The sequence below is a fragment of the Camellia sinensis genome, chromosome 9 (genome assembly GCF_055761805.1).
Source record: "Camellia sinensis isolate YWXY chromosome 9, ASM5576180v1, whole genome shotgun sequence".
In the NCBI taxonomy this organism is placed as follows: domain Eukaryota; kingdom Viridiplantae; phylum Streptophyta; class Magnoliopsida; order Ericales; family Theaceae; genus Camellia; species Camellia sinensis.
Window position 1 is genome coordinate 107667650 of NC_138969.1, and position 11107 is coordinate 107678756.

Here is an 11107-nt window from a genome sequence, read left to right on the forward strand (position 1 = left end):
TCTCTTGGGTTTTATGCCTTTTCTCGGACTTTGACTTTTCCTTCCATTTTCTCTCTCCTAGGGTTGACTTTTTCCAAGTTTGCTCTTTTTCCTCCGTTTTCCTTCATTTTTCACCCACTTTCTCATCTTCTTTCCAGATGGCAGACGATCTACCCCATGACAGAGCTCCCCTCAAGATTCCACCCCAGTTATTACCTCTGGCAGAGATGGAGGCGGATTTCGCTCCTGAGTCTGAGCCCGAGATACTATTGTTGGGAGTACGCCCCTTCGATCTAACGACATGCCATCCCCAGATATATGTACTGCCACCCGGGGGTATTAGGCACTTTAGAGAGTTTGTGTGACGCGCGCGAGAGGACCTCTTGCTGCGGGAGCCAGACTCCCATTTGTCCCATGGCGCCATTGAGGTACACGTTGTATTCTCATGCTTTCTTCACTTTACATTGCATTTCTTGCTTTAACTGTATTCCTTGCTTCAACTGTATGGTTACACTGCATTTTTTGCCTCTTGCTGCATTTCTTGCCTTAATCACACACTTGCACTGTATTTCTCACACTGCCTTTCATCTGCTTGTTCTCATATCACTGTATATCACTGTTCTGATCACAGGACGACTTTCGCTCCATCAGGGGCTATAGAGCCACGACAGCGAGGGACTGGTATCTGGAGCTCCCTAGTGGTGTACGCGACATCATCGATGAGGCTAGCTTTGGCCTGTTCTACACTGGCCTATCACGCCACATTGCGAGTCGACCACTTCTTGGCACACTGGTGGAGCGGTGGTGGGATACCACTAACTCATTCTACTTCTCCACTGCCAAGGAGATGATGATGACTCCATATGATTTCTCCATGCCCACCTCTTTTCAAACCGGCCATGGTTCGATACAGCTGGTTCGCTGAGCACTTTCGCGGGAGAGAGCCACAGACCCTAGAGGAGACTGAGCATTATGCCCGGGGCTTTTTAATGTTCCTCTTCGGTACTACCTTGTTTGTAAACAGGTGGAACACCGTAGGACTATATCTACTGAGCGCCTGGTGACCCTACCTCAGGTCTGGCTCTATGACTGGGGAGGAGCTAGCCTCGCCACACTATATGGCTATATGAGCTTGACATCCCGCAGGAGGGAAGACACGGTTAGAGGCTATTGGCGAGCCTGGGAGGTGTGCTTTACATTTCTGCTTTACATTTTCCATCTTCTATTTCTATGCTTTTCACTTTGCACTTTCTGTGCATTGTATACTGCATTCTTTACATCTATACATTGTGCTTTCTGCATCGCACATTTTGCATTCTCTGTGTCTATGCACTATATGTCTGTATTCTGCACTTTGCATTCTCTATATCTGTACTTTGTATACACTGTACTATACATTTTGCTTTTTGCATTCTACATTCTGCATTTTCTGTATCTATACATTGTATACTCACTGTTGCCTTTTCCTTGCAGCTCTGGGTATATGCATATTTCCCGACCCTTGCTTCGGAGCCAACGGAGGAGATTCCCCTCGTTGTGCCGTACTCTCATTGGTATGATGACAGATGCTTGCGTAGGACCTGGGAGACCTTCATATTCTTCCGCTAGTACTTTGACATAGTGACTGCAAATGAGGTAACCCAAAACTCACAGTTATCTTCACTTTATCAGCAACTGATGAAGACTAACAATCTGTATATTCCCTGTTTGCAGATCACCTGGCATCCTTGGGCGACGATGCTGGCTGGAGTTCGGAACCAGTACGCTGGAGCTTGGGGGCCCCCTCGCTTTCGGCTTGTGTTGGAAGGCCTAGTTTGTCGAGTCTGGTTTCTGGGCGAGCGATTCATGCGCCAGACTATGGGTTTGCTTGAACCAATAGTTCCCATGCTTCCCCCAGCATCTACAAGGACTACAGAGAGCCTCTCCTTCCAGGAGATCATCTAGTTCACAGGGTGCTTGGACGTAACTACTTCCTTGGGGAGGGAGACTACTCAACATTCATCCAGACATATCTCATGCCTCCCTTGATGGGTGCTTATGCAGGCAGAGCAACAGGTGCCCCCATGGCAGGTAGGATTCTAGCGACGAGGGCCAAGACTGGAGGGGCTCCTCCCGCTGGATAGGTTACCGATTGGCTAGAGATCCCGACCATGCTGACATGCTGGAGGCCGACCGGGACGACCTACCAGATTCTGATCGAGCCAGTGGAGACTGGGCATAGATACATCAGAGCTCGCGATGCACCTCCGGTATGTATCACATTGTATCTAATATGCTAATACTATATCTCTTCAGATTCCGGCAGCACCGAGAGCACCAGCGGTGGTGACTGCACCTGTACCATCACCACTTCCTTCAGTAACAGAGAGGGGGGGGAGAGATGGACCCTAGCACGTAACCGAGAGGAGCATCGTGGTTGAGGCCAAAGGAGCTCCTTGGAGCTAGTGTTGAGTGGTGACAATGCTGAGACCAGTGACTCCGAGGAGGTAGTGAGTCCGCAGTCTGAGTCCTCTGAGAGTGGAGATGACGGTGGCTCGAGATCTGAGAGCAGAGGCGATGCTGAGTTAGGCTCTGAGGCAGAGAGCGACGATGATTCCAATTTCAGCTCGGCATTTGATTTAGACAGTGGCACTAATAGAGACAGCTCCAAGTCCCCACCCAGGTAGAGAACGAAGAGGGCCTTTCGAGCCTGAGATGACTGGCGCTGATATATTTGTATTTTTGCGTAGTTTCTTTTTGTTTGGTAGCATTAGCACATGTATAGCTTTAGGAAGTTCTATTTTGCTTTCAAACTTGTACTCCTCTTTTGTAAAAAAAACCATGATCGAAATAAAACCTCGTAGTTTTCATGAAAAGAGTGTTGTCATTTTTGTATCATGAGCACCATATATACATAAAATAGACAAGGAATTGAAATGGCCAAGAGCACTTGATTAAAACAAAATGGTTAATCGAGCAATGAACCAACCAACAACCAAAATATAAAATGCAACCAAGGTTCTGAAAAGCGGTTGCGGTCGCCGTAACGGTAGCGGTGGCGCGGTTGTGGTTGCGGGGTGTAAAGGCCGCAGCGTAACGGTTGCGGTTACCGGAACTGTGAATTTTTTTATTTTTCGCACAATTTGCAAAAAACTTACCGATACGCATATTTTTTTTATAATCATATTTTTTGGGTTTTAAAATAAATTTTGATAAATTTTTCATAATTTTTAAGTATGATCCAATATATTTCATATTTTTAAATCACTAGAAAATGAATTTTTTTACATTTTATTTCAATAATTAATGACTTTATATGTTATAAATCCATATTACACTTGTGGCAAAAATTTCTTTTATTGGACTTATATGTATAAAATTATTTTTAATTATTATACTTGTGGAAGCATATGTACATTTTAACTCAAATAGTTTTAAAAAAGTATACATCCATAATGGAAGAACTTGACAAAGTATATAACATCATAGCATAAATCACAAATAACAGAGAGTACGTTTTACATAATTTTACTACTAAAATTACATAATGTCACCACCAAAATGAGTGACGTGGTGCATCTTGAGATTCAGATTGTTGAGCTTGATTGTTGCTGCTACCTTCACCCCGCCAAAATGAGTGACTTGGTGCATCTTGGGAATCAGATTGTTGAGCTTGATTGCTACTACCTTCATCCCATTTAGTAGGAAATACATAAGTAAATGTGCTCATCATGTCATCCCTTTCTGTTTCGTGCATTGGAAAAGAAAATGGATACCTTGGCTGAAAAGGATCAACATACTCTTCTTGAGTTTGTTAATAATTTGGCGAATCGTATCCTAGAGGACCATGTTGTTGAGGGGGCCAAGGATAATTTTGTTGAGGTGGGTAAGGATAACTCTGGCTATCACTGCTATAGGATGGGTGAGGGTGATATGGATAACTATGACCACTATCAGATGAATCAAGCTGTTGTTCTCTATTTCTTATTCTTCTTTCATCCCTATGTGTATCACTACCATGAAACCTCCTAGGTAGTTGGGGTAAAGGTGCAACAGGTTCTCCAATATCATAATGTTCCCCAACATCACATAATCCAAATCCTCCAACAAAATCTTCACTTCCTGCACCAAAACTAGTACCATCACCGCCATTACCACCATTGTCGCCGCCGCCACCACCACTACCGTCACCGTGAGAAGTGCCTTCACCATCACCATCATCACCTCCTCCATCAGATGGTGTCAAACCACCACTATTATCATTTTGAGTTGGAGTAGGAGTTGAGCTTTGAGAAGTGCGTCGAGCTTAATATCTATAGGTGCCACCACCATCGTTTCCATCGCTGCCATCGCCATTGCTATCGTCGCCACCACCACCACCACCATCTGAGACCAAATCTAGCCATTCAGAATTATCTACACCATCTAGTAAATGATTTTCCCTTTCTTCTATCCATGGACTTATTGGATCATCTTCTTCAAATATGTAATCCAAGTTAATAGGATTAAAACTCCTATCAATCTCCTCTTGGCTGCTTCTTTTAACATGTCTCAATTTTAATCTCATGTTGTAGGTGATGAAGACTAATCTTTGAATTTTCTTATATTTCAATCTATTCCTCGTCTTCGTATGGATGAGACTAAAAGTACTCCAATTACGTTCACAGTGAGATGATGTGGTGGTTTGACTTAATACTTTCACAGCTATTTTTTGAAGTTCAGGAGCACAACTACCATGAATAATCCACCACTCAGCTGCACAGAATTACATTAAACTAGACATAAGTCAAAATATGATAGAAAATTATTTAAGTATTTATATATTATAAATTTGTAATTTTGAAAATAAAACCTGAATTTGATTGTTTCCATGCTCTTTGTGCTAAAGAAGTGCCAAAAGTTTCCTGTTTATCTCGAAACAGCAACAACTACAATTTGGACAATCATTACAAGTAACATTTGTAAAAATAGATTATTACTATTAAAATTTAAATAATTGGTACGTACTTGATTTGTTGCTTTCACTTGAGCATCCATATTAGGCTCCATTCTGGTAGTGACTTTTTTAAGTCCATCCATCACTTCTCTTATCATTTCATTGGATGAGGTAACACCATATTGGAATTGAGGATTTAAAAAATATCCTTCAAAAATAAGAAGACAATGAATAATTGTAAATAAATATACATTTTATAATTGAAATTGTAACACATACCAGCCGCATGCAAATCTTGATGCAATTGAAAAGACCATCGAGTATCAATAATTTTCCAATAGTCAGTGTAGTAGCGACAATCTCTTTTAATTGCCAACTTTTCTCTATCTATAGCTTCATATATGAAACCCATTGTTGGCTTCTCATCCCTATCAACCAACTTCAATACTCTGACTAAGGGCTCATGAACTTTACAAAGCTCTGTTGCTTTCTGCCAAAACTCCTTTCCCAAAATAATTTTTTTCACATTGTAAGGCTGCCCTGTCTTTGCCTTCCCTCATCCAGAATTCTTCCACTCATCACTATTAAACATAGCTCTCAATTGTTGTTTATATCTAACAATACTCTCAATGGCAATACAATTTGTAGCAAATCGAGTGATGGCAGGTCGAATCAATTCTCTATCTCCAGTGAATTTTCTCATTAAATCCAACACCCATCCACTATTATAAATGAAATTAGTGATGGTTTTACCATCTTCAATCACCTTTGCTACACTTTTCTTATTGCCTATGTCTTTTACCATGAGATCGATACAATGTGCTGAACAAGCTGTCCAATATAAATGTTTCCTTTTTCTCATTAACATTTTACCGGCAGCTTTCAATGCAGGTTCATTATCAGTTACCACTTGAACAACGTATTGTTCTCCAATTTCATCAACAACTTTATCTAACAACCAAAAATAATATTCAGCAGTCCTACTAATAATATTAGTGTGCTATCCCTGTTTCGTAATATGTTAATTGGTCCTTAACATGAATGTGATTATGTGTTTAATATGATTTTGTGTGCCATTATGTGAAAATATGTGGTTTTAAATTTCTATCTGTTCACTGTAAGAATATCTGTTTGATTATCTGCTTTGGAAATTAATTTGAAGGCCTTATCGGCCACGAAACCCGAAATTGATTGCGCCATTGTGATTAGCGTAATGTAATAACCCACATTTATATCTTAGTCATGTTCATGAGCATTTGTATGATTACGACTCTTTAAGCTTGCATTTGTATGTTTGTGACTTGTTTTGCCTAAGTAAGGTCCATGCCTTATTTTGTTGCCTATCTGAATTGTCTAAGTGTTGTGTGCTTGCTTTGTTCCTCCCTTGGTACCCAAGTCTAAGTTATGTTTAGCCGAAGTTATGCCAAGCCTAGGTTACGTTACGCCTAGATCATTCCAAGCCGAGGTCATCTTCAGTCTAGAAGTATCTTGGAACTCCTTCATTTGACCTCCACCTTTGCTTTGACATATCGACCGGGATGTCATTATCTAAGCCGAAGTATGAATCACCAAGGCCGAGATGTGTATTATTTAGGCCGAGATGTTACCTTTGCACCTGAGTGATCTTGTCCTGGAGTGGTATGACCTAGACCGAGGTGTGGCACATCTAGGCTAAGGTGTGGCACAGCTTAGTCAAGTGTTGTCCTTCCTAGCCGAGGTCATTGTCACCTTAGTTGCCGAAGCCTTGTTGTTAGCCGATGTCACCCCTTGCCGGAGTGCCATTCCGAGTAGCTTGTTATATACGCTTTGTCATTGCATTGTCTTGTCAATCTATCACCTTTTTGAAGTGAACCAACCAGCCGTGGCCACGTGTCCGAGCTGAGAGTTAAGTCAGCCGATAGAGAGAGAGAACCCATCATTTTGTTGTATACTTGTTTTGAAGAGGAGAGAGAAGCTCTAGGAGAGGAAGAAGAGTTCTTGAGAGAGAGTGGATTTCCAAGCTTGATCCCTAGAGATCGAACCGTTAGATCCGTGTTCTATGGTTAGATTCTTGATCTGCTCATGTTGTTCTTTATGTTCATGTTTTTGCATCTCATGATTGAATATGATTTGTAAGCCATGCATTGCTTCAAAGTTCGGTTTTAGAAAGAGAAAATGACATTCATGTGTTTTTCAAGGAAAGTCATGTTTTGATCCGAAGGCTCATGCCTAGATCCATGTTTTTGTGTTTGTTTTCGCATGATTTTCAAGTATGGGTACCCAGGTCCATGTTTTCGAACTCATAGCATGAAATCCCAGATTTTGTAAATAAAGAAGTTATGATTTTGGCATTCATGTTCTTCATGATCTTCATGTTCATGTTCTTCCTGTTCTTCATGGGTGGAAGCCCAGATCTCTAGACCTCACTTCTCGAAGTGTAGTCGCCGAGATCACTCTCACCTAGACCTCGCACTTAGGCCAAGTATCGTATCTCACCTTGGCCTACCTTTGCATGATCACTTACACCTTAGTTTGCCTTGTGCTCACCTCGGCGTGCAGCCGCATGCCGAAGCCTAGGTAGCCACACCTCGGCCAGGAGGTGTGGGACCTCGGCAAAGACCTGGTTGGTACCCAGCATGTCTTTCTGACATGTAAAACAGTGTTTTGACTTCCAGCATGTTTTTCCGAGATCATCGCATGCATGTGAGACCTGTTTCGAGAAGTGCATTCAGTATGCTTTGTTATGCGTTTGTAGGACTTGGACCTTTGCCTTGACCCTGACGTCCCAAGAACTAATTGTAGACGTCCCCGAATGCCCCGCGAGGGTGAGCTCCCGTTCCATTCGTTTTGGGGGTCACTACAGCTCCGACTCGATTTGTGTCACGGTTCTTAATCTTAAACCAAAGAGTCCAACTCTGGCAAATCGTTTTGAGAAAAACAGATTTTGAAAAGAAGTGCCAAACATGGACTGCTTTGCCAGATACAGAGTCGCCACCTAAATATTTTTTGTAGGGGAATTTAGGAAACCCTGACTCGGTGCCGAAGGCCACATGTCCGTCATCACCGGAGTTGTCTTGGCTCGGGAGCTAGGGTACGATTGGGGAAGGTCAGCTATGAGCACCCCCTCTCGCCCGATCCGAAGATCGGCCTCTACTAACCATGATATTCGTTTTTGAAAACGTTATGTGTTCTTATTCCAGTTATTAGCCTAGAATTACTATGTTATGCGTGCAGCAAACAAGTATAGACTAGATTGCCTAATTTGGAAACAAGCATTGCATATTCGTTTGTTTTGAAAAGCGCTTTGGAGTTTGCTACTCGCAAGTAGGCTAAAACACGGATTTCAACGAGTTTTTCCAACTCAAACAATCCAACCTTCACCCACAGGCATCCAAATAATTATATCACGTAAGCATTTAGCCGCATGGCAGGCATACTGTCATGGCAACACTCGCACGCATGCGGTATGCTAAAGAAGGAAAATACTTACATAGTACTCTGTGCCAAAACAATAAACTAGTTAGCAAACATGCGTGATCCTAGTTCATGTTAGAGTGGCTAATGCAACGCATGCAAAATGCAATTAGAGTAGGCTCGGCTAACCTAAGCATGGCATGTGAAATGCAACCAATTAATGCACGTATTCAATTTGGAATTGAAATATAAATGCAGTTAGCGTGATGTACCGAGCCCGGTGCATGCGAAACAAATGTATGGATGCACGCATGCGTAGCATAAGGTATGCTAATTTAAACATGTCCTATTACTAACCATCAAAGCAGGTAAATAAAAGGGAAGAAAGAAGTGGAGATTGGAAGACATACACACCACTCACACACACTTATTACAGATTTGCCCTCGCCCGGAGGGACCAAATAAATATTACAAATTAACTAACTCGCGAGCTAATTAATTATTACAAATTGCCTAATTAATTAACAAACTAACTAAGCTAGGAAAAACAGATAAATCGCCTCGGGAGGAGAGCTCGATGCAATGCATGCTCGGTCCTGCTCGGAAGTGCACCGCCATGCATAGTCTGCCTCTGTTTTCCCTGCTCTGCCTCTCTGAAGACAGCCAAAATCTCAAGGGTGCCTCTCTAGATACTGGGGAATGCCATCGGCTGAGTAGGATTACCACCGGCAGTGGTATGTGGTCACCGGCCATCTATGAAGCTATCGGCAGAAGGATAATTGCCGGTCAGCAATGTATACTGCCGGTCGGCAAAGAATGCCTGCAGAACCTGCAACTCACAGTAGCAGAGGACAGAACTTGCATGGCAATACAATTCAAGCAATGTCACCAATCATGCCCCCTATCATGTTTGTGACTCAAAAGGGCATGTGTCTCGATTCTCGGACCGCCAATCACGCATTTCGATGCGTGACGGCCCAAAGAATCAAGTGTGCAACTTTCATGTCAAATGAAATGCAAACCAAACGAACAAACCAAGGCCCAATTCCTATCACCAAGTCAAGGAACAAGGCATGCATGCAAGATGCAATGCAGCCTAGGCATGCAAGCTAAGGATGCAACATGGCATGGCAAGACACTTATGCAAGCATACAAGCAAACATGAGGCAATGCAAACTGATGAAAAGGTGGACTTATACATGATTTCGGCAGCTCTAAATAGGCCCAAAACAGTAGCCATAGTGCTATAAAATGAGGGCTAAATGACATGCAAACATGCATGCACACAAGGACCAACACTTAAGCATAAAAAGGCAATTCTCAAGCACACTTGAAAGAGGCATAACATGGACTAATGGCATGCAAGGTAAGCATTGAAAATCATGTTATAAAGGGTATTAAGCCAATTAAACAAGACAAACAAGGCATGCAAACGAAACCAAAAACCCAAGGCAAGCCAGGAGGCTTAAACCAAGACTAAATTAACCAAGCCTTACAAGGCTAAGAGGGCTTAAAATAGGTCTAGTGCAGACCTAAACAACACCCAAGGGACACCTAGATGGTATCTAAATGGCTCAAAATCAAAAGTACGCACAAAGGCCAAAACATGGGGCATGCAAGTCAAGCTTCCAAAGCTTCAAAGAGGTATCCAAAGCAAGCATACAAGCACGCTATAAGGTCTGAAATTATGCTATAAATGATGCCAAATCATTAGAATAAAGCAAGTAGTGCATGCTACAAACTCATACACTTGAGGCCAACAAGCCAAAATGCAAAGGGGGCATATAATGCATGCCATGGCCGACCCAAACAACTATGGACAGACCTCTAGCATGGCAAAGTAAGCACACAAGCTTCACAAAATTAGACCTAAAACATGCTAGAGCAAAGGCTAGCAACCTAAGGCATATTAAGGCAATAACAAGGCATTACAAGGTAGATATGCTAAGCATGCATGGTATACCAAAACCAACACACAACAAGGTTATATCATGGCCTAATAAGCATGGAAAACAGCCAAGACATGATCAATACACACTCTAACATGATGCTCCCTCAAGAGGCCAAAAAGGGTCCCTTTCAATGACAACAAGGAGAGGGGGTGGCCCTCCCCTTTTGGAGACTTCAAGGCACCATCCCCACCACTGAAATCCCTCAAGATTTCAGTGGTGAAGAGGCCCAAACACCAAAGTCTCGAAACTCACTCAAAATGGCTCAAAATGGGGCCTTTCAAGGCCTAAGAGGGGTCAAACACCTCCAAACCACAAAATACTCTTAATAAACAATCAAGAGGGCTAAAAAAAAAAACTTTTTTGTATTATACACCAAGCTCAAAAATGATTTTAAGACAGGTAAAAATACAATGCAAAAATGGGGAATAAATGGACTAGTTTCTTACCCTTGTTGACTTTCTTCAAAGATGAAGCTCCAACAGCTCCTCCAAGCTTGAAACCACTCATGAACCTCAAGAACAACCTCTTGGAACCTCAGAAACTAAGGGAAGGTGAAACACTATGTGTTTGTGTGCAATAGTAAGACACAAACACAATTAAACACACACAAGAGGGAGATATAGAGATAGGATATGTATGGATCCTAACCCTAGAACTTAAAACCCTAAAATGGCTGTCTAAAAATGTCTAAAGTGTCTCAAGTGTCTAACCCTAAAGCCAAGACAGAAGACTCTCTCTTATAGAGCCTTTTGTCTTGTAAAGCTTACAAGACAAGCTTCTAAAGAGAGAGATCCCTCCATACACGTGTATGGAGGGGAGCCAAATGCAAGACAGCTGTGATAAAATATCTGCAAAAGCAGATGCATAG

General features: G+C 42.2%; 1 protein-coding gene across 1 annotated transcript; it reads right to left on the bottom strand.

Annotated features, from left to right (window-relative positions):
• Positions 1 to 5450: 5450 nt before the first annotated feature.
• LOC145799673 (uncharacterized) lies at positions 5451 to 10746 on the bottom strand. Its single transcript, XM_082889283.1, has 2 exons — positions 10686 to 10746; positions 5451 to 5845 (listed from the first exon to the last, which is right to left on the bottom strand). Exons 1-2 carry the CDS (start codon positions 10744 to 10746, stop codon positions 5451 to 5453), a joined length of 456 nt encoding a protein of 151 aa, XP_082745409.1.
• Between the last annotated feature and the right edge of the window lie 361 nt (positions 10747 to 11107).